Source organism: Spea bombifrons, chromosome 11 (assembly GCF_027358695.1).
Source record: "Spea bombifrons isolate aSpeBom1 chromosome 11, aSpeBom1.2.pri, whole genome shotgun sequence".
In the NCBI taxonomy this organism is placed as follows: domain Eukaryota; kingdom Metazoa; phylum Chordata; class Amphibia; order Anura; family Pelobatidae; genus Spea; species Spea bombifrons.
In genome coordinates, this window is record NC_071097.1 from 35069737 (window position 1) to 35095235 (window position 25499).

The following is a 25499-nucleotide window of genomic DNA, read 5'->3' on the forward strand; positions in this document are numbered from 1 at the left end:
AGGCCTGGTTACAAGGTGACATGCGGGAACTGCATGGGACGTCCATTGCGTTTTCACCCCCCCCCCCGGGGCAGTAAATTGGAGATAAGAGGATCCCCTCAGCCAGCCCATGGACAGTGGCACAGTGCTCGGAAATCATGACTGTCTTGCATAAACAGGACAGTTGGGAGGTATGCGTTTCATACACCATTCAAACGTAATAATGTCCCAACGTAGCAAGGCATGACAATGTATGTAAGCAAAGCTTGCAACGTGATGTTCCCAGCTCTTTGCCACGCGCCTTTTCCACGTCACCGATTCAGTCTTTGTTTCATTTTCCTGAAGGCTGAAGAATATGGAATAAAGCTCCTTAAAATCTAAACGAACCGGCGAATCCCCCATCTGCAGCTCCGAGACGCTCAGCCAGCCGCTGCCATTAATCTTCATCCCTCCGTCACCTGCGCGGAGCATCCAGAGGACACAGGACGGGGCAATTACCGGGAATAGAGGCACTTAACCCTTTCCATGCATCGTCGGCTTAGAAATCATCGAGGACAGAGGCAACTTTTACGGGCAACTCAACTCGGCACTTGGCGGCCCTGCTCTGTGAGTGTGAGCGGTCTACAACTTCGTGGCTGAGCCGTTGTCACCCCTCGACACTTCACAGTAATAGCGCTTACAGCGGACCGGGGCAGATCTAGCTGGGCAGAAAGTTCACAAACTGAATTGTGGCAAAAGGTGGCATCCTACGTTTCAAGCGCCTGAGCTCTTCAGTACGACCCGTTTTGGGGCCAGGGCCTGGAGACGGCCGCCTATGGCCTGTTAGCGATCGGTGCGGCTGAAGCCCCCAAATATAATAATTAGGAGGGGGGTCCACGTACTTTTGGACATAAAGCGTAAGTTTTTAGGACAATGCCTTGTATAAGTTATTGGGAGGTGATAAGTCACTCGCGCACGCGTTGCCAAACTCCCGCCGGATAAACCTTTCTTCCACCTGCTAAACGTTTCCATTACAAATCCTCGGAAAATGTAACATAAAAGCGCTTTGTTATTTTCCGAGACGCCTCTCCCATCCGTCACCGCCGCCCCGGACAGAACGCTTTCTGATGTCGGCCTCAGGAATCTGACAAGTCGGAGACCAAACCTGACGAGGATGCGCTGAAGCTGAATGTGTATCTGTCAGGCGCGGCGGGAGAGAACATAAGGGGGGAATCGGACGCGGGGCGCGAAACAATCCTCAGCCGTCAGCCGCGGGATCTCATCCGGGCAAATAACATCCTACCTTCAAACCCGCAGAGCCAGCAATTACCAAATCGAGCTCGCGTTACACAGTCACATGACACAAAACCCGCAGACATACAGTTTATAATGCATATTGTGATTAGTCAGATGTTTACATGGAATCTCCCGGCTGATCGGCCCCATCCGGCCCCCGTCTAGTCGCCCGTTTCTCCTGCTGTAAAGACTCAAACCTTAATCAGTCGTTGGTCTCGTCTTAGATTCAGGAGCCGTATGTCAATCCCATGCATGTTTAATCCCCTCACTGTATTACCACTTCTGCTGGGTGGCTCTTCCACTTATTTACCACCTTCTCAGTGCCATGGAATATGCTGGAGCTATATAGATATAATGTAATGTAATATGTCAAATAAAAATAAATATAATTTTCTCACAAAGCAGCTGAGCTAATGTGCCAGAAATCCAGCGCAGACGGGGTTAATGCTGTAAATGACTATTGTAGCTGGAAACGGTTGATTTTTAATGGAATCTCTTCATAGGCGTACAGAGACCCTTTATCACTCCCATCACTCCTGTGTTCCAATGGCCCTTTATCACTCCCATCACTCCTGTGTTCCAATGGCCCTTTATCACTCCCATCACTCCTGTGTTCCAATGGCCCTTTATCACTCCCATCACTCCTGTGTTCCAATGGCATGTTGTGTCTGCTGATCCAGTTTAAAAGTCTAATTTATGGTTAGAAACCCTTTTTGTAATTATGTTACAGCCAGAAATTTCCTTGTTTTCCATAAAAACAGCCGAGTGACCCCAAACTTTTGAATAGTAGTAATGGCACAGTCTTTGAAATGTTTCCGTTGTACATGGATCAATAGGCCACTAAATCACAATTCTTCCTAAAGCGCTGGCTCTTAATATGCCTATATTACAGAATACATACGGGTGGAGATTAGGGTTAACGGCTAACGATGTGTCGGTTTGGGGTTTGCAAACTCTTGGTCTAATGTGTAACGGCAAAAGCTTGTGATGTAATAAGGTTGATACATTGTAGCACATTGTTACTGGCTTCCATGGCTTGACAGGTGTTATGGATTTGTGGATAATAAAATCGAATGATATATATATATGAGGGATGTGGCCCCCAAAATGCGTCACTTGAGGTCCAATGATACCGGGCACAGCCCTGGAAATAGGAGGTGATAACGAGGAAGGATATGATGGATTAAATTTAAAAGTAATTAAAGACACGCTAAGGAATCAGAGACTGAACAGCGTTGAGTAGCGGATATCATTTCAAAATCCATAATTTGCTAATTATGGAAAAATAGAAACCTTTAGAAATGAAGAATTATAGGGTCCGGTATCACATGGGTTAAGTTACATTGGGCTTTATAACGTGGATTACTTAAAATCCAGTTTTATTTGGGACATTCCTGTCTCCATAATTTACAAGATACACTCTGCGCATGATGTAACAGAAGCAGAAGCTCTATTGTGAGGTCATATCTATGTACAGCTATCTGTGGACAATGGCACCTGTAGTTATACAACACGAAGGAAACAATAACAAAAATTGTAGTTTTCCAAATTTGTGTTCCAAATTTATTATGATTTTATGATTGGAAATCTTCGATTTTGATGCGCTTGGCCAGGGCTCAGTCCATCCTTCACACCATCCAGTCTGGAGTCACAAAGGAGAAGCCAGAAAGACTTTGGCTGCTCGATGACGAGGAAGATGAAGATGACAATGAAGAGGAAGAGGAAGTGTCCTCTGTGGTCTCCAAGACTGATGGAATCTCATGAAGAGTCTGCAAGCGGAGATTTGGTGTTGATGGCCGGTACGGGGGGGTTGAACGGCGGCTCTCTATATCCTCCCAATTAATGTCCTGAAAGAATGGATGCCGCCTGATGCACCCCGTGATCCAGAGGCGATGCTCAGGATCTTTCATCAGAAGATGCTTTAGGATGTCCGCAGCGTCTTCGGAGATGTCTTTGACATTCCGAGGGCTTCCATTTACAATGGAATCCAACGCTGCCTTCTTGCAGTTACCGTGATAGAACGGTAACCTTCCGTTCAGCATGCGGAATAAAATTACCCCGAAGGACCACCAGTCCACGGCAACACCGTATGCTTGGTTTAGATGTATTTCGGGGGCCATGTACATGAATGTCCCGCAGCGTCCTTTTGTCTCTGCTGCTCCGAAAACGCCTTCTGCAACAAGACCAAAATCGCATATCTTGGCGTGGCCCTCTCCGTCAAGCAAGATGTTGTCCGGCTTCAGGTCTCGGTGTATAACTCCCCGAGCGTGGAGGAACTGGATGCCGCAGATTAATTCAGCCGAATAAAATGCAGCCGTGGTCTCAGGGAGTCGGCCCATTCTCTTCATATACGACTGGAGGCTTCCGCCAGCCATATACTCCATCGTGAATAAGGCGCAGGTCTGTGTTTGGAAGCCTGCATATCCGTGGCACAGGAACGGGCTGTCCCGAGCCATCTCCAGGATTCTCTTCTCCTTCAGTAGGTACAGGGGCTTTAAGGCTTTCTTGCGGATGATTTTGACCGCTATCATAGAGTCTCTTCTAGGTACAGAAGCCAACATGACTTTTCCGAATGACCCTTGTCCTAGCACTGAATGGAAGGTGAAGCTGGAGGGCGTCATGGGGAGAAGGTTCCGATATCTTTTTACTGTAAGACCGCTTTCCACCTCACTCCTGCGTCTTTTCATGGGAACCTTTCCCCTTCTGCGCTCCTCCAGATGTTCCTCCGATTCTTCTTTCTCCTGCTGCCCCAGAATCTGGATGTTTTTCTCGCTGTATTTGCAGCGCTTTTTCTCATGTTCGGAGCTGCCTGTGCTGGTTCTCGGGTGTTTTGTTGTCTTCTTTGCCCTCAGACACAGGCTGCTCTCCTCCCTCTCATTAGCAGTACGTTTGGTCCTCTTCCTCGCTCTCCCTCTTTCTTCCTCTGTACTGCTATTCTCTTTCTTCCTTTTCAGGACAGGGTCTCCATCGGCCAAGTTCTCCTGGTTCTGATCCTGATTCTTTTTAGCGGTGCCGGTGAAAGCTGTTTTCACTCTTTTGAAAAACTTCCGCACTTTTCTGGGGCAGCAACTCCTTCCAACCCACCTCAGTCCATGGAGTAGACAGCAGTCCCCCATAGCTCTCCTTTTAAAAAGTTCTCTTTTTAAATCTCCTCAATCTCTGATGCCGTTGGTAACAACACTTTAAGACCGCTACGAATAGCTGCCTACCAGTGCCGAGCGCCCAACTACACTGAGTAGACAGATGGAATGCTCTCCAGCTGTATAGTGGTGCTGATGTCACAGACACTTCTGATGTCATAATTCACTGACATTGTGAGGGTTCCGCTGCTTCTGCTTTTCTGCTTTATGGGTGTAAATATTTTAGTGGATTTCTTTTAATTTATTGATGGGGAGCTTTTGTATTTATCATATAAAGTGACCGGGGTGTTAATATTTGGTGAATTTAAATGCTGCATTAAAATGTTTCCCATCCTGCATGAAAAAAACTATAAGTTCTGTAGCCTTGTGTTATTTTAACAAGTTGCCTCATTTCTTGCCCTCAAAAAATGCATTACTAGTATTATAGTAAAAGTTAGTTTTTGTGTTTTTTTTTACATGTGTGTGTCAGTTGAATATTAGCTATTTGTATGCGTTCTGTCTCTGTTTTTTTAAGCCAATGTAGTTGAGAAGCCCCCAGGACCCCTTACCATACCGCCCGTGGGGAACCATACAACTTCTATAATATAACAACATGAGATAAATATATATATATATATTTATTTATTTATTTAACTAATGGTTAGGCATACATGATTGAGTCTTTATGGTATACAATACCCTTTGTCATGAAGGGGTTAACTGTGAAACTGTACAAAGTGGTGCAGCACTGAAGAAAGGTGTGCTTTTATGCCGTATTGCCCCAATAAATATCCTTTAACTGCAGTAATATATGAAAATAAAAACAGGATTGGGGACGAGGGGGGGGGGGGGCGGCTCCTAGATCCAAACCAAAGTAAAGACATCATAGACCCGCGCGCTTCGCCTCTTACATTTGGAAGATTCATTAGAATGCCAGTCGTAAAAATAAAAAGGTCAGAGAATGCAGTCTGACCCCATGCTTAATTTAATTAGGGGTAAACAGGAATAAATTCAACAACAAAAAATATTAAAAATATATTTTTATTTATTTATTAAACCAGAATTCTCAGCCAGCCGAGTAACACTATTGGGAGAGAGAGCCTTAAAATCATTAAACCTCTCATTTTCTTTTTGTGAATGTTGCCGGAAGCAGTAACAGTCAGAGAACGCCACGTTTGTATCACTGACCAGGAGAACCTACAGCAGGAGAGGTGAGCAGATAATCGTCCAGCTGTGTTTTGGAACAATGTTTCCCACGATGCCGAGATGGAAACGTAGGATCTGACTGCAGATGAGAACCATTTGGCCCGTCTGCTCTGCCCGTTTTCCTGATGTAAAGACATAGTCTAGTCATATCCCATGCATGTTTACATTCCCTTACTGTATTAACCTCTACCACTTCTGCTGGAAGGTCATTCCACTGATCTACCACCTCTACTCTGTCAGTAAGGTACAGCAAGGAGGCTCCTGGCTCCAACTCCACGGGTGATGATAACCATCTCTGGAAGACACCAGCACTGCAGGTCCGCCTGACTGTAAGGGACCCCTTTTATCTACAAGGCAATTCTCTGATTACTCCGGACCAAAGACACCGACGCGGCCCTTCCAATAAATATAATTACAGAAGACATCGCTGGCCATTCCCAGCAGACCCGGTGATCTAGCTGCCCCACCAGGCAGAAGACTTCTTGGACTGTAAACAAAATAAACTAAATCGCTAAACAATGAAACGCAAGACTCCGGGCTCTTCACCAATCACAGCCCAGGAGGAGAAGACAGCGGACGTCCCACGGCTCTGAACAGCGTAACACCTGGGAGGTGAATCCATACGTCACCTGATCCTGTATAATGTATGTAATACATGCCATTCAACCCATTCCCCCTATCCTTATCCCACCGAATCTACACCTTTCTTCTCCACGAGACTGGACTTCAAAGCTCCGTGCAGAGACATCAACAAAGAAGACAGGAGGAACCTCTGTTCTCGTTTTAATTTCGCGATATCATATTTTTTTTAAATTAACTTTAATATTCACTTCTTGCACAAAACGAATAAAGACATCTATTAATTGAGTTCGCGTTCCGCATTCTAGTTGGTCGAATGACGTCGTAATAGGTATGATCCCGGGGCGACGGGGAAAGACTCATCACACGGGTGAGTCTTACAGAATATCCTTTACTATCTCATTGAGCAGAAGTGATCGCTGCGCTCCAGAGACCGGCAGAACCCAAGGGCTTGACCCGTAGTTAATGCGTTTTACGGGAAGAATCGAGTCTCTGACCCGTCACTCATGTTTGTTTCTTTCAATTCTCTATTTCATGAAACGTGACTGTGAGTTAGGACTCCGAGCGCGCGTTCTGAGTGCTTTCCTTGGTACGATTTGATTGATTTTTTTTTATAATATTTTTGTAAATATAAATATCAAAACGATGATTGTCTCTCATCTTCCAGTGATGCATGGAATGAGTGACGTTGGCCAGGTCCCTTGGGTTGGTCAAACTGGGGTGGAAGAAGTGATGGGAAAAATAATCCATTAAAATAATGATATTAAAGTCCTGTTCCCAGATCCTGATTGTTTCAAGGTACTGATGATCTCCATGAGGACTTGGTACCATCTCCAAACAAACATAGTAGTAGCAACATCTAATGGAAGTTATTGAACCCAATAAGGGAGCTGGTGATCTGGATTGGGCTTCTACTTTTACTGTATAAACAGCAATAAATTAATTTACAAATAACACAAAATGCCAATTTTTTTAACAATACAATTTTTGAGTTATGACATCATTTTCAACATTTTCCATCACCCCTACCTGGCTGTGGAGTTGCCACGGTAAGTAATCTTCTGGGGTACATCGCCGGTCGAAAATTGACTTGTAGTCCACTTTCACCAGCTGCCACTCTGATCGGTGGCCGAAATGGCCAAAGACCCTAATCGAGGAGAGATAAAACGATCAAACAGTAATCTGTGCATAAAGAAGACCCAGAACATTAAGGTATAAAACACCAAGTCACGATAAAGACATCCAACTACTCCCTCGGCCCTGAACCCGACCCAATACATCCCGAAGCTTCACACAAAATTCTGCTGAGACTTACGTCATAATCAATGTCTCTTCCCCCGGCTCCCCCAGAACACCGTCGACGAACAGTGGGTTTGACGTGAAGGTGTATTTGCTCCACGACCGGCCCTCATCAAAACTTAGCCTGCAGAAAAATCCCCAAAAAATGCCAATACCGGCATTAGCGTAATCATCGAAAACAGAATATCAGGCCCGTTTCACGCTTCTGTCTGAAAACGATGCAATCAAACGGCTTCTCTGCGAACGTTACTTTGAGACAGAAAGGCTAACGGGTTTTACCGTCTCTGCTAAACTGAGAAAATAAATTTTCGGGTGAAAACAAACTGTTTTGTTTTTTTTTTTCAATCGAAAGCTCGTTGAAATGAAAAGAAAAGGCCACGTATTCAAGTGTTTGAACGTAGAAGTGCACAACTTCATAAAAATATTACTTGTTAAAGTCCAGATCATTTGGATGGTTACTAAGTATCCCGTTTGACAAATATTTGAAGGGGCTACGGTTTGCAGAATTAAATTTAATTATTTTGGTGGAACAAACAGTATAGAGGATAATTTAGAGAACAGTAATGTTCCTTTGCCAATAAAAGTTAAAACAGTTACCAAGATTTGTAAACCAAGATGCCCTTTTGGAACTCAATGTTGGAACTCAAGGTGTTTTCAGTGAGGACACCAGGACGGAGACAATCTGACCGCTCTGCTATCAAAAGCTCGTGTTCTACCAAAAGGATACTGTTACTGCTGGGAACTCGTTCTTATCTAGATCATTACGGCTGTTGCTCTTGAGATCCATGGTAATCTAGAACATTACCGGCACTGTTCAGAACTAAGTGACTCCTCGTGTAAAAAGGTTTGAGAACAACTCCACTGAGAACTGACAGCTACTTAATAACCGGCTCACAAGTGTCTCAAGTATCACAGGAAGAATCCTCATCGTCACGTCGTTCTGATACTGCCTACACAGGCAGTCGAGAACCCAAACGTAGACGGCAAAGTTCCTCTGTGCAAGGGAACCGACACCAGGTTAAGCAGCTGTCCATTATCAGTTAGATTGTTCTCAAACATGTTGACCATTCTGAGAATCTCTTGGGGTCCAACCTAAGTGTAAAGGAGAGTCCACCTTGCTCATTTATGCCTGCACTCCATTGATGAGGCCGTGAAGGCTGAAATGTATGTTTAGTGAGCCGCAGCTCCAGCTATATACTATTAATCTATATAATACTATTAAAATCCGTCAATGACATTTTGTCTGAACATCTGCATTTTCTTCTTTAGAACCGGACATTCCGAAGAAATATTACAGATGGGAGACATGAAAAGTTTTTTATTAGAGAAGTTGAAATTTGACTTCACGACGGGTTTTCGATACTTTTGTGAGCGCACCCAAAATTAACAGAAGGCTCTCGGAGAAGCAATTGTCTTATTATCATCTTCCAATGGATGAGGCATTTGATTCGATTACACAGAACACCGCAGCGCCCCGAGGGTTTTCTCGCGTCAGAAAACATCAAACCAGCTCCAGATGAAATTACTTTTCTTTTTCTGATTTTGTTTCCTTTTTAATCCTATTTAATGAATAAATACTACAGGAGATTTTATATATATATATATATATATATATATATAGAGAGAGAGAGAGAGAGAGAGAGAGAGAATTGGCATAGGAGAAAGGGGTGTTGCATGGACAAAAAAAGATAATAATTTCCAGCAAAATTTTTAATTAGGGGGTGTGGTTAGGGGGTGGGCGGGGCTGTACACATTTTTTTATGTGACTTTGTGCCCAATCACTAAGTGAGACTTTTATTAGAATAATGGGTTTTATTTACACTGTTTACTTTAGAAATTAACCCTGTGATTCCCTAAAACCCAGCAAACATCCTGAGCTTCTAGAAATAAGGGGGCGTCATTAGGGAAAAGGGACATCGGGGATTTGGGGCTAAAGGAGGGACTGGCCAAACAAAACTAGGACATTTGGCAGGTAAGAAGTACTCAACCTGCTCTTAGGGCAGTAAAATGGATACAATGTTACAATTTTTTTTTAAGTAGTCTTAGCTTTGGTGTTTTTTTTTTGCTCTTTCTGTACTCATCGTGATTTTGAGCTATTAACGTAGCAAGCGGGATCCATGGCGTGTGGGGCAGATTAGCCCATTGGCTGAGGAATCTCATCACCTAGGAGATAGCTTTTTAAACAAGCAATTTTTCCCCATGGTAACGGGAGGCTCGTTGGCATTGCGGTGATCGTCCAGAAATAGCTCAGTTCTTGTATTACATGTATCAGTCCTTAATGGCCGAAAAGACATATATGCCAAGACATGATGTATCCCAAGCACACCTCGCAGGGGGAAAAGATATTCTGAATGGAGGCACCTGTATTCAAGCAGGGATTCCAGCTGTGATATAGCAGGGAGAAAAACACCAATCGGGAGGCTCGGATATCATTAAATCAGAGGAGAATAGGAAGGAGTCAACCCCGAGAATCTGCCCATTTACCCTAAAACCATGAGACTGGGGTAAAAACCCTGAGAATCTGCCCATTCACCCCAAGATTCTGAGACCGGGGCGAATGGTTATAAGGGCACTTTTCAAACCTTGCACCACAATTACTTCCAACATAACCGATGTATCCCTTAGAGCAAAAAAACTAAAACTAAGCAGACTAAACCCATAACCCAAATCAAAGAAAATTGAAATTACCATAAATGGCGGATCGGGAGTGAAGTGTGTTTCATGGCAACCAAAACACCGCCTTGATCCAGGAACAAAACACTGTGCTCCTCTTCAAATATCTGTGAACAAGGAAAGGTTATCGCTCCCTTACAGCGTTTACAGATCAATTTATATACATCGGGGTTAATAAACGCACCTTGAGGCTTCTCAGGGGAGTATTCACTAAACCAGGAGTCTGCAAGCAACTGAATTTCATCATTTTTATTATGTATAAAAAAAAGGGCCAGTCCCAATCAATCTCTACTCCAAGAAGGGCCCTGTGAAATGCATAGTTAAAGAGGAGCGCCCATCCGGTATTAATTGCTAGTATTAGATTGAAAATAAGTTTTTAAAAATATTGAATTTTCTTTTTTTAACCCCAGTTGTAGTTTTTGCCCCATAATGTAATGTTTTCAGGCAGCTGTATGAGTTCTCGCTCTGTTATCCGACCACGATATACAAGACAAACCCCCCAAATCCTTATCATACAGCCTGTGGGAAACAATAGAATGGCTCGGTCTTAATCACCCAGTCGGACACTCTGGCTAATGAAGGTCTATGGAGGAACGGACTTCATTAGCATCGCCATAAAGCATGAGCTCAGCTGACAACACTGGCGGCCTCCAGGTCTGCGGAGACTTTAAGGAGTGAGAAGAACTTCAAGATTTCTCTCCATATTAACTATACATTATACAGGGCCAGGTCAGCCTTTAATGAAGGAGAAACTCTCTGGGGTTCATAGTGAAGATTAAAGTCAAGGAACAGAAATATTCAATAATGCGTCTCTAGTACCGTATTATAAATCGTGCTGCTTCCTTTTATCTTGATGGAAAGAAGCACAATTTTCATTGATTTGTAGACTTAATCAATAAATAATAATAATAATAATAAATAAAAATAAATAAATAATAAATAAATGAAAGGCTCAATCTAGAAAATGTGAATTTAGACCCATTTGGAAACCCGACAGCTAAAACTAGAGGTTTAGAGCAAAGTATCCACCGGCAGGTTACATAAATGATAAGTTTATATGAGTTAAATAAAAAGTCTAGAACACGAGTAAAAGTATCAGGCTGACTCTGCTTGTCGCTCGCAGAACTCGAGCAGACAGATCCGGAATCAAAGATGCCTTTTCTGTTGGATGTTAAAAAATCCCGCATTACAAAGTTCTTACGATTCATGTGATTTTCTTTGACAGTAGAAACGACTCTGAGATAGGAAGCCTGCAGCAAAAAGTCCAATTTAGCATAATAACGATCAAACAGCCCTTCCCTGCGCATGAGCGGGGAGTGCTGGGATTTCGGAAGTCTTTGGTAATTAACATCACAAATGTAGCGGCCGCTCGATACATCGCAGGGAGGGATAGACTCTCACAACCCCTGTCTCTCTGATGGGACGTGGAGACTTTTATTAATTGATTACATCATGTAAATTGCAATTTAACTATTTATTAGCCAGTGTATTGCATTGGGTTCCTCGTGGGAGGGTCAGACTCAACAGAGCGCGTACGGCGATGGCAGGGAGGCCAATGGTGTTCTACCGGTCTCCATTACCTGATTAAAAAAAAGGAAAGTAAGCTGGTGATATGAAAAAGAGATCTGAGACGGGGTACGTGATGCGGCTGCGCTTAAAGCTAGAGAGTTTTCCATTACCATGACGATGTCACTACATGCTTTAACTTGGTTACCTTGGTTACCTGATTTTATTATTTTTATATTATTATTATTATTATATTTCTCAGCAGCAGTGAAATGAAACAACCTTAAATCGATAAGAGAAGCCCCAGAGCCCTCCTTAATAAATTGCAAATCTATATTTTTAAGAGCCGATTGCCATAGCAGCGTTGAGGATCATTTCGGGAACCTGGACAGCTAAGAGCAGTTTTGTTATTCTGGAACCTTTAGGTCGTTCTGCTTTACGGTATTTTATATGCGGATAATGAACAAGGAACCAAATACAGAGCAAAGAATTATGGGTAAACCCATTGTGCATCAACCTGAAGTCCGTTAAGGAAGGAGCAATGTGTTGCCACAATTGCTACATTTCGAGTGGCCTTCCCTGAGCCATAACTATCCGGCAGCGCTAACGAAGTCCAAATGCTCCATGGATATTCATTAGTCGGAAAGTCCCCCTAGATGATTAAGACCAAGTCATTCTATTTTTTCCTACAGGCTGTATGATAAGGAGTCAGGTGTTTGTCTAGTAGACTAGCCTTAAATAACAGAGCGAGAACAAATGGCTAATATGCAGCTGTGTGAAAACATTATATTAACCCCTTATGGACAATGGGCGGTCCCTGAACCCATTGAAAACCATGCATTTTGAGCCCTACATGTACATGTACAACATAACCTTTTTGAGTTACTCTTAGTCCTTAATTTGCTGTACATTTTGCTGTTTTTTTAGATTTTCGTTGTAGTTTTTTTTAAACATAAACCTATTATCAAAAAAAAACCTTTGATTTATAACTTGTCAGTTTGGAAATCCCAGCTGACTTTGTGACTCCAGAGATCAGAAATCCACATCCAGAACGCGTAATAATAATTACACCAACCTGTCTCCAAGTGTTCCCGGCATCCGATGAGACGAACATACTGAGCTCACTTTCCGTCAGTTCCGATCCAATATTCCCTGAAATAGTTAACACGAATCATATTATTTGATCATCTATAATCCCTGCCTCTGAAAATATTTTTTCAGTGCTTAATATTTCAAAATTCCTTCATTTTGTCCTCAAATACAAACATTTTCAAAACCCCATGAGATTCCTGTGCACGTAATATACACTAAAATTAAAATTGATATATTTTTATATGTTTAAAAATACAAATCTGCAAATTTCAAGATGTGTAACATTTTATACATATAAAAACATATAAATTGAATTATGATTATTTTAATTATTTTTATATAATTATATTTATAAGTTTAGAATTTTCTACAATATTTTAATATATTATATTTTAATATAATTATTTTATATTTTATTATTTCATATTTTAACATAATTATTTTATATTTTAATAAACTTTAATTATTTCAAACATATATTTTTTAACAACCTGACATCTGATAACAGAACAATCTACTCAGATTTTTTTTTTTTAAATTTAAATTTTAAAGTTAAATTTGTATAGACATTTTCTTTTTTACCCAGAATTTCCAGGTTCTGGGTCAATTATATTTTGGGATTAATAATATATTTACTCCTAATTTAACCCCTTAAAGACAATGGGCGGTCCCTAAACCCATTGAAAACAATGTATTTTGAGCCCGTACATGTACGGGCTTTGTCATTAAGGGGTTAATTCCCGCTTCTGCAGACTGTTGGAAGAATCAGTCATGAACTTCAAGCGCCCAAGGAAATATATAACTGAACGCAGATCGACGATCGGAGAAATGAGGAGTCGGCGGGTGAATTGGAATCTTGAGAAGTATTAGAGATAAGCGCTTCGTCTGATTTATGAGCCTTGCGCGTTTTGACCCAATGAAAAAGATCTGATCTTGGTGGGACATCCTTCGTGGGCAATCAGTCGTAGGTCACAAAGCCACTGATGGAAATACTTTCCCCCCAATGAATCTTGAAGGTCGACATAGACCTGGCAGCCCGTTCGTACCTGAAGCCACGATGATGCCGGGCGCCGTATCTCTGCTCGCTATGTTACCGGTCGTGTACGGATTTTCGGAGACTTTCAAGTGGAGGTGTAAAGAGCAATACGGCTGGAAACGGAAAACATATGGAACGGGATCAATAAATAGCAAGAAATGTAAAATATTTTTTTTAAAAAAAAAACTTGAAATGAAAACAGAGTTCATTCTGGGGATGAATTGGTTTGAAAATGGACTCGGCGCAGGTGACATCATGCATCAAATTCTCAGTTGGCTCTTTTTAAAACTAAAAGGGTTAATCGGCATATGGGTTCTGTTTTGTCCTTTGTAAGTTAGTCTAAAGAGGTTTGTACTCTGTAATACCTTTTAGTGAACCAACACTCAGAGTAAGACAAGTCAGACAAGCTTTGAAGACCTCAGAGGTCCCTTGTTCAGGTGAAGTAACGCGAGCTCTGAGATATTGAAGGCTTAAGTAGCACGAAGTTATACTCTGATTTTTGTTTATTATACACTATTTTCGGAGACATTTCTTGGTGGGTTCCACGATATATTCGATGTCTCCAAGAAGACAGGACCGCAACTTCTATAACAGTTTGCTGTCTCCATCTAGTGGTGATGTTGGGAACTACATATGCTTCTGATTTGTTGTAGTCATAACCTATACCAGGGGTGCTCAAACTGCGGCCCTCCAGCTGCTGCAGGACTACATCTCCCATAATGCTCCTTCAGCTAAGGGGCTGGCTGAGGAGTATGGGAGATGTAGTCCTGCAGCAGCTGGAGGGCCGCAGTTTGAGCACCCCTGCCCTATACCCTATATGACCAAAAGTATGTAGACGCCCCTCCTAATCACCAAGTTATGTGTTTCAATGGACCGGTGCACAGCACACCGCCACTGGACTATAGAACCGCGGAAATGCGTTATTTGGAGTGATGAATCACGCTTCACTGGAAGTCTGATGGATGAATCTGGAGAACATTACCCGCTAGAACGCTGTGCTGACATTAGATTCATCATTAAATGCGCTCAACTATGTTATTTAAGGAAGTTTTACTTTACTGAGAGGGTGGTAGATTGGTGGAACAGCTTCCCAGCAGAAGTGGTAGAGGCTAATACAGTGGAGGGATTTAAACATGCATGCGATAGACATACGGCTCCTGAATCTAAGACGAGACCAACGACTGATTAAGGTTTGAGTCTTTACAGCAGGAGAAACTGGCGACTAGACGGGGGCCGAATGGGGCCGATCTGCTGGCGGGTTTTTTCTTAATCTTATTTTTAAGGTTAATGGCCTAAATCTTGCTTACCAGCAGGCAGTTTATGGCGTTGCCTCTCAGATCAGTGTCAGGAGCCTGAAGCAGGTGCCAGTCTCTTCCTTTGTTGTACGTGATAAATGTCTTCACTTGGTTGTCAATCCTCTTATTAGCCAAGAACATCCCCTTTATCCCTGCTACCTAGGAAAAATGGACACAGCTGAAAAACACATCCATTTCACACAGGAATTTCAGAGGTTTAGAGTCAGAATCACGTTTTACATGGACGTTTAGCAGGAACTTTCTGAATAGTTTTGTGTGTTGTCATGGACTCATACTACGAGCATCGTAGAGGGGATACCATATGATTGTTCTTTACAGTAAGAGCAGTAAATATGTAGAATCCGCTTCCACAGATATTGCGCTACCAGATCCAATAGAGGCCTTTAAATATGGGCCGGAGAGTATATAATGTATTTTATTTACAAACATTCTGACCTCCTAGAGAAGAGGGGCATCAGGGGAGGAAAGAGGGGCATTGGAATTCAGGGCCAAATTTGGACATCGGAATAAGGACTTAAAACTGTTAAAACTGTGTCTCCCGCTACAACCCCTGATTATATTTTATTTATCATATAGTCCTTATATTAAGATACAGTTTCACTTTAGAAACACATCGGCTTCTGCTGACTCATCAGCGTTATTAAGCCAGCTGGGAGGTGACCTTTGACAATGAAATATTTAACGCTGTATCCATCACCTTCAGTGTTATGAATTATCTCATAAATACAAAGTGAGTGGCAGAATAAAGCGTCCTCGTTATTAAACAGCCTCACATTATTTAACGACTACCTGGTGTGCTGTGCGAGTCGATTGGTTAAAGTAAAATACTTCATTCTTTAAGCCTTCTATCGGGGGGGGGGGGGGGGAAACTCTATCCGGACCTCGTGGCTGAACCAGACAAAGCTCATCACAACATATTTATTTTATAATACTTTTCTGGTGACATCATCTTCCTCCTTACTAAATTAGTGATTGTAATAAAAAAAAAATAATGAGCAGTATAATTTGTACGTCTAATGGCAACTTCTGAGGAAGACTGAAGAACCACCAACAAATACACCAAAAGCAGGGAGTAGATACATTGTTTCTAAAGGTAACTGAGTTTGGAAGCCAAGTTCTCATTGTTCCTACAGGCCATGTTGGATCAGATGTTGGCCAAATATGTTGGGTTGAACCAAGGCCAAGCTCCTCCACCACATTGTCTCGATAAAAGCCACCACGCCATACCTCGTAGAGATCGATCATCACGTTGCCCTCGGGTCCTCTGCTGCTCTTCACGTTTTCCAGGGCGAGGGTGAAGAAGATCCCCCGCGTGTCGGAAATATACAGGTTATACGTCTCGTTCTGGTTCCATTCCTGAATGGCCACAAAGACCTGGTTTTCGTCAGTGCTGATCACGTGCATGTCCTGCAGGGGGGAGAGAATGCGGGCAATTATATAAACCTTGCAAACACGTCGAGATTAAAGTCGGGACGCCTGCGTCTTCTGGCTGATGGGAATGGTAGGCAAACTGAAGGCTGTAAATTTATTCTGCGACTTTGTAACACTAATTGTAAGATGATTCCTGTATTTCCTAAAGAGGCCAGTAACAGGACTTTAGTAAATAGACAATAATATTTATTCGAGTACATGTTCTTTTATCTCCGCCTATTGTTCTGTCTGTCTCTTTTTGTGTGTTGCTTTGTCTCGCTCCCTTAGCTTCCTTCATTCTACTTGTTCATCTTTTGCTAGACAAAAAGAGACAAGCGTCAGGGGCGAGGAAGAAATCTCTGCGGTGTTCTAATGAGATACAGCTGTTTGTTCTGCAATTCCAAATGACAGTTTATCAGATCTGCAATAAAATGCAGTTACTGTATACAGTAATATAACCCCCAGCGCTGTATACAGTAATATAACCCCCAGCGCTGTATACAGTAATATAACCCCCCAGCGCTGTATACAGTAATATAACCCCCAGCGCTGTATACAGTAATATAACCCCCAGCGCTGTATACAGTAATATAACCCCCAGCGCTGTATACAGTAATATAACCCCCAGCGCTGTATACAGTAATATAACCCCCAGTGCTGTATACAGTAATATAACCCCCAGCACTGTATACAGTAATATAACCCCCAGCACTGTATACAGTAATATAACCCCCAGCGCTGTATACAGTAATATAACCCCCAGTGCTGTATACAGTAATAACCCCCAGTGCTGTATACAGTAATATAACCCCCAGCGCTGTATACAGTAATATAACCCCCAGCGCTGTATACAGTAATATAACCCCCCAGCGCTGTATACAGTAATATAACCCCCAGCGCTGTATACAGTAATATAACCCCCCAGCGCTGTATACATTAATATAACCCCCCAGAGCTATATACAGTAATATAACCCCCCAGAGCTGTATACAGTAATATAACCCCCAGCGCTGTATACAGTAATATAACCTCCCAGCGCTGTATACAGTAATAACCCCCAGCGCTGTATACAGTAATATAACCCCCAGCGCTGTATACAGTAATATAACCCCCAGCGCTGTATACAGTAATATAACCCCCAGTGCTGTATACAGTAATATAACCCCCAGCACTGTATACAGTAATATAACCCCCAGCGCTGTATACAGTAATATAACCCCCAGCGCTGTATACAGTAATATAACCCCCAGTGCTGTATACAGTAATAACCCCAAGTGCTGTATACAGTAATATAACCCCCCAGCGCTGTATACAGTAATATAACCCCCCAGCGCTGTATACAGTAATATAACCCCCAGCGCTGTATACAGTAATATAACCCCCCCAGCGCTGTATACATTAATATAACCCCCAGCGCTGTATACAGTAATATAACCCCAGCGCTGTATACAGTAATATAACCCCCAGAGCTGTATACAGTAATATAACCCCCCAGAGCTGTATACAGTAATATAACCCCCAGCACTGTATACAGTAATATAACCCCCAGCGCTGTATACAGTAATAACCCCCAGTGCTGTATACAGTAATATAACCCCCAGCACTGTATACAGTAATAACTCCTAGCGCTGTATACAGTAATATAACCCCCAGCGCTGTATACAGTAATATAACCCCCAGCGCTGTATACAGTAATATAACCCCCCAGCGCTGTATACAGTAATATAACCCCCAGCACTGTATACAGTAATATAACCCCCAGCGCTGTATACAGTAATAACCCCCAGTGCTGTATACAGTAATATAACCCCCAGCACTGTATACAGTAATAACTCCTAGCGCTGTATACAGTAATATAACCCCCAGCGCTGTATACAGTAATATAACCCCCAGCGCTGTATACAGTAATATAACCCCCAGCGCTGTATACAGTAATATAACCCCCAGCGCTGTATACAGTAATATAACCCCCAGCGCTGTATACAGTAATATAACCCCCAGCGCTGTATACAGTAATATAACCCCCAGCACTGTATACAGTAATATAACCCCCAGCACTGTATACAGTAATATAACCCCCAGCGCTGTATACAGTAATATAACCCCCAGCGCTGTATACAGTAATATAACCCCCAAGCGCTGTATACAGTAATATAACCCCCAGCACTGTATACAGTAATATAACCCCCAGCGCTGTATACAGTAATATAACCCCCAGCGCTGTATACAGTAATATAACCCCCAGCGCTGTATACAGTAATATAACCCCCAGCGCTGTATACAGTAATATAACCCCCAGCGCTGTATACAGTAATATAACCCCCAGCGCTGTATACAGTAATATAACCCCCAGCGCTGTATACAGTAATATAACCCCCAGCACTGTATACAGTAATATAACCCCCAGCACTGTATACAGTAATATAACCCCCAGCGCTGTATACAGTAATATAACCCCCAGCGCTGTATACAGTAATATAACCCCCAAGCGCTGTATACAGTAATATAACCCCCAGCACTGTATACAGTAATATAACCCCCAGCGCTGTATACAGTAATATAACCCCCCAGCGCTGTATACAGTAATATAACCCCCCAGCGCTGTATACAGTAATATAACCCCCAGCGCTGTATACAGTAATATAACCCCCCCAGTGCTGTATACATTAATATAACCCCCCAGAGCTATATACAGTAATATAACCCCCCAGAGCTGTATACAGTAATATAACCCCCAGCGCTGTATACAGTAATATAACCTTCCAGCGCTGTATACAGTAATAACCCCCAGCGCTGTATACAGTAATATAACCCCCAGCGCTGTATACAGTAATATAACCCCCAGCCCTGTATACAGTAATATAACCCCCAGCGCTGTATACAGTAATATAACCCCCAGTGCTGTATACAGTAATATAACCCCCAGCACTGTATACAGTAATATAACCCCCTAGCGCTGTATACAGTAATATAACCCCCAGCGCTGTATACAGTAATATAACCCCCAGTGCTGTATACAGTACTAACCCCCAGTGCTGTATACAGTAATATAACCCCCCAGCGCTGTATACAGTAATATAACCCCCCAGAGCTGTATACAGTAATATAACCCCCAGCGCTGTATACAGTAATATAACCCCCTAGTGTTGTATATAGTGATGTTGGTCAGCATTGACAAAAACATGTTTTTTTTCGCATTTTGTCCAAATAAATGGTATTATCTTAAGTGACTTTCCCGGCTCAAACACCACACTGAGCTGATGCTTTATGGCGATGCTAATGAAGTCCGTTCCTCCATAGACTTTCATCAGTCAGTAAGTCTGTCTGGGTGATTAAGACTGAGCCAGTATGATAAGAAGTCGGGGTGTTTGTCTCGTAGGGTTAAGATAACAGAGCGAGAACTCATAATAATGGCTAATATGCTTTTGCGCAAAAACATTATATTATAGGGCAAAAACTACAACTGGTTTAAGAAAAGAAAGAGCAATATTTTGGAAAACTTATTTTTAATTTGATGCTAGGAATAATAAAATACTGGTAGTTCCTCCATTTTTTCTAGAAGATACAAAAATGGAGCACAGAGGTCAAATATTCCATTGATAAACTCCATGTAAGCGTCAGAATAATCGACACCCTAATCCTTTAGGAATGATGGAGTTTTTTGAAGGGTCTCTAAATCCCTCGGCATAAACCCAGAGCTCTGGACGGACCACCGCGACCGGTGCGGCCGTAACGAGATATAAGTCCGGCGCTGTGGAGTGACACGTTAAAGTGGACTTAACCCCATCACTGCCTAATGATCCCAAAACTAATCACGGTTATGTTATGAAATAGTTCACTGCTTCCCAACCAGCTGGCGCGGAGCGTGGCGGGAATCGTATTAACCTTTCCGCTGGGAGGCTGATTACGACGACTCACATTAATCACTTTCTCTTTTAAAGCTTAAAAATCCCAGAGTTGTTAAATTGATTTTTAGTTCTATATCAAAATTGTGCTGTTTGGGTAATTTGTGTACAAAGAAACAGCGGGACTCCCGGAGAGGAGGAAAAATAATGGAAATTGTCAAATATCTGAGTAATTTGGGCAACGGGCGACGCTACTGCTGAAAGGGGGTCTGCATTATTGACAAGAACCATGCCTCCCAACTGTCCCGACTCTGCCACTCTATCCCACTGTCCCGATGGGCTCTATCCTGCTTTTTTGAGATGGAGGTAGAGCTGAGGCGGGACAGCGGGATTCAGGATCACAATCACACGGTCCTGACGTCATTTACTGGCGCCTGGGACACCGGAGAATACATACTGTGCATGCGCAGACTCGTGAACATGCGCAGTAGCGCTGCCAGTTTGGGTGAGACTCTACCTCCCAAAACCAGCTTGTCTTACAAAATGAAAAGGGCTCATCTGTCCCTGTGTAATGTATATAATGCCCCTAACATTTGTGGCGTCCAAACCTGGACATTTTTGTAGGGGGGGTCCTGGCTCCAGGTGGATATGAATGTAGCCATACGCAGGGCCAGGAGACCCTACTTTACCTCTTGCATAGTAGATATGACATCATATCCTGGAACACAGTTTTCCTACATCACAGGAGGGCCACCTGGAGACTGCCACAGAGGTCTATACCTTAACGACACAGTCCTTGATCGATTTCACAGCTTCCTCGGCTGGTCAGAGGATCTCAAAAACTCACTCATGTTCCCCATTCTAGCCAGGATAGTGCCCAAAACTATCCTGCAGAAGATGGGACACCTGGGTGGTGACCGCTCATTTTTACTGGTTTTACATGAAGAGGAAAGCACTGATTCTACATAAATGACATGTGAGCGGTAAGAGCGCTTCTGAGCCATGACTGTGCGGCCGTCTATAGATTCTCCAAATAAAAACACAGTATTGCTTTAAATAATTAGCCATGGTGGCCAACCGCGTGACCCAACGTGACCCTCCAGGATATCTCATAACCTTCCAACAATAATTAACCTTAAGTTCCAACAATGATTCCCTTGTTACAATGTCTCCATGTTGCTTGTTGATAATATCCGCAACACTTTGTTCAGAGCGCAAAAAAATGACCTGGCGTTACGCCCCAACGATGTCTATGATGAAGCCACCTACGTCCCCGGCCAAACGGTGCCTACGAAACGATGTATCACGGGGGCCTAGGCTCCGGGAGGGTCTCGCACATGCGCCTGAAGGCTTGTTCACCAAGAGCGAAGCCATGGTTCAGAAGATCTGCTCTTGCACTATATCGGGGTAATAACAGTCATAACCACCCCATCCTTTCTATCCTGTCCACAGGGAGGGCCGGCAATAAAGGGTGCCAAATCCAGCCCCCCTAAATATTCCTCTCTTCTCTTCACTTACAGGGTCCAGACAGGCTGCCCATCCGCCCCAGTTAACCCTTTAGAACTCCAATTGTTTGGGCCTCATCCTGCCCCAGTCACTGTACCCTTACTGGGATTTCACCCCTTCCAGGGTTCCGTAACCATTTTTTTTTAAACACACGGAATATTCTAAGACAATAAAGTCACATAATTCACAGTCACATGACCAATGACGCCGTTTAAATGCCAGGGCCAAAGAATACCCCTGTGACCATCAAAAATCTGAGGTTTTATATGTCAGGCATGTTGTGGTTCTAACCCCCCCCCCACACACACACACACACACACACATTATTCTGTTTCTGCTCCAATATTTAAACGCGGAATAAACATCTGCCGTTCGGAGTTCCGCGCGTCGTAATTAAGAGTCCCTCTGCAGGAATTCAATATGATGCAGAAATTAGGTTTATTTCAACCCACGTTGGCTTCGTATCCGAAGCATTAAAACCCAGCGCTTCGTCGACACAAAGTAACCGAAATTGAACGTCAGCGGCTCGTCCAATGGGGACGCTCGGAGTGCGGTGTCGATGCCGCGGACTCTCCATTCCAGACTGCAATCAGGGAGGGAGGTTCGTAATTTCGTTATCATAATGCATATAACAAGCTGCTTTCCATGAACAGACCTTCCCTCGGATTTTAGTAATTAAAACACATTCAGTCGCAGCGAGGAATCTATTTTGCAAATTATGTTTTACTTAATTAGTTTGTATCAAAGCTGGATGGCAGCTAAAAACTACCCACAGATTTTCCATTTTTTTTTTTCTTTTTTTTTTAACGCTTATTCTACTTTAAATTTCTAATTTCGCTGAAGCCTCCCCTTTTTTTTTTTTGCAAACAAAGGCTACTTTTTTTAAGATGCCAACATAATAAATTATATAACCCATTATTCTGGAATGAAGGGGGTTAAAATCCTAATATAGTCAACCCTATTATAAAAAAAAAAAAATACTAAAAAAATAATAACCTGATTGCTTCATTTTATTAGTCATTTATTAATATTTTTTTATTATTATTAGTCAATTTAATTTTTTTTTTTTTTAAATTATGATATTATATGAGAAAAGGGCTAATGGAGGAAATGTTACCATTTCTTACAAGGACAATTTGAGATACAAAGCAGAGAAACAATGTAACGTCTAAATTAAAATTCCAGCGGAAGTTTCTTTTCTGAGCAGCGGATTATACGCACTCGCGGAATGAATCGTAATTCTGGCCAGGGGACCGACTGAGGATTCACCATGAGCTTACCTGGGAACTGCGCATGTGAAAAGTATTAACCCTTCAATAACTCTCACCCAGATCCCATTGCAGCGGCCATTGCTAATATCCATGAGAAAAGATAGAAGAGAGTGAACATTTCGAGAGAGTGAGTGAGAGTGTATGTGGGCATTAGAAGGCTTTTTACCGCTATGTCCAGCTGTGTCTTATATTTTAGGTGTAGAATATACGGCAAAATAGAAAAAGGCTCCAGGCACTCAAGGGTTCCATCAGACAGATTTATTTGAAGGAAACGGACAACAACGTTTCGACCTCACAATGATAAAGATAACTGGGGAGTTGGCCCTTCCCGGCACAGCTAAGCACCTGAGTTCCTGTGGGGAGTGAGTGCAGATTCCTGATTCTGGTGACTAGAATATACGGCAGACATGAATGATGAGTATTTGTCCCCAAGATGTATATCGAAGAGGCCCAGTCCAAACCTGCTCCATCCCACCCTATGCTCGTTCTCCCACTGCACCCCCCATTTACTACGGGGCAACCAGGCGCCAATCGCCCCCTGGGCACCAAAAGGAGTACGCCATGAGTGTCTTGGATAGTGGACCATGAAGACCCAATCCCATGTAATGGCCCACGGGGGCCAGTCCATGATAGCCGACCACCAGGGTCAATGACAGGGCACATGCCGGATAAATGTTTTTCCCATGATGCTCCGGTTTCTTATCGTTATATTTTGCATCCTTTGCTTATTGTTAACGGCTTAATGAGATAATGAAACAATTCTCAATTTTCGCAGTTTTTATATCTACCCTCTGAGCAGCATTTAAAAGAATTATTATATATTACTATATATTTATCTCATATACATATATATATATATGTATGTGTGTGTATGCGTGTGTGTATGCGTGTGTGTATGCGTGTGTGTGTGTGTGTGTGTGTGTGTGTGTGTGTTTGTGTGTTTGCAGTCCCCTCTCTCTGAACCGTTCCCTGAACAAAATAACCAGGGAACTAATGACTTTTGAATTATTAATATCTATCCATCGATCGGCATAATGATTATTATTTATAGTATTTAATTATTTTTTTCCCCTCATATAATTACTAGTTTAACATCCATGCACGAAACCGTTAACCCCTTGCGTGTCTGTTTCCCAGAACAGTTCACTCACACCTAAATGTCTTCAGAACAATAGAGGTCACATGACCTAAAACTTTGCGGGAAAAATGATATGTATATATTTTTTTTAGAATATGCAAAGAATGTCTTTGAAAGAGTTGTTGAGTTAATTGTAATTTGAAAAATGTCCTTAATTTTCATATTTTTTTTCCTCCGTAATATTAAGGCCGCTTGGCTCCACTAAAAAGAGCTTCTAAATTGAATACTTTATTTGTAATTTTTCAATATAACATTTACTAATAAAAACGGAATTTGTTGAAAATCTAAAACCCAATATGATAGAAATTCCATGCCCTCTGCAGGGTCTGGGGGCGCAGCTGTGATTTAGAGTCTTATCTCGGATCATTTTTATCTAGATGTAATTTATATATATATACGGTATATATTATAATGTTATATATTATATTATATATTATCTATTATATTATATATATATATACACATTGATCTAGTGGGAGTATGAACAACAAAACTAACTTAAAAAAAGCTCTTTCTGTGGGGTGTATTCACTAAACCATTAGTTGCGGGTGAACTCTATAGCTATCAACAGTGCCAAATTTGCTGGGACAGTCCTGACAACTGGGCTTATGTTTTAGCTGCGGGGAGTCGTGGGAAGTGGTATGATGAATTGAGCACCGCAACTTTGAAGAAGAAGAAACATTGTGTTTCATGGGACCAACGTCTCCCACTGTGATGCTACATAAATATAGAAACATAGAATTTTCCAGCAGGTCGGCCCCCATTCGGCCCCCGGCTAGTCGCCCGTTTCTCCTGCTGCAAAGACTTAAGCCTTAATCAGTCGTTGGTCTCGTCTTAGATTCAGGAGCCGTATGCCTATCCCATGCATGTTTAATACCTTCACTGTATTACCCTCTACCACTTCTGCTGGGAGGCTGTTCCGCTTATCTACCACCCTCTTTGTCATCTTACAAGCCAATAAGCTGGAAAATATGATGCTGGTTTATGATAAAACATGTTCTCTTTCTCAAAAAGCTATCCAGACCTGATAAAGTTCCTTGTGAGTTCTTAAATATAATAATCTTTACCTATGGGCTTTACCTATACTGAGGGACAGACCAGGAGTGATGAGACGGCCGTGGCACTTTAATGCCTATTGACATAAGTGTGCCAATGCTAATCAGTTATTCCAATGCCCCCAATTAACCAAAATCACTGGTTTCGCCAGCAATCTGATTATTCCGGCCGATATAAGCAGCAGTGGATGTCC

General features: G+C 42.4%; 1 protein-coding gene across 1 annotated transcript in view; it reads right to left on the reverse strand.

The window, feature by feature from the left end:
• Positions 1-25499, reverse strand: part of SORCS1 (sortilin related VPS10 domain containing receptor 1) — a 226156-nt gene that overhangs the window by 46395 nt on the left and 154262 nt on the right. Inside the window, exons 9-15 of the mRNA XM_053450012.1 lie at positions 16308-16487; positions 15072-15218; positions 13775-13877; positions 12712-12788; positions 10146-10237; positions 7474-7581; positions 7188-7305 (exon numbers count right to left, since the gene is read on the reverse strand). Of these exons, the coding sequence (XP_053305987.1) occupies positions 7188-7305; positions 7474-7581; positions 10146-10237; positions 12712-12788; positions 13775-13877; positions 15072-15218; positions 16308-16487 (825 nt within the window). The remainder of the gene's footprint in view (positions 1-7187; positions 7306-7473; positions 7582-10145; positions 10238-12711; positions 12789-13774; positions 13878-15071; positions 15219-16307; positions 16488-25499) is intronic.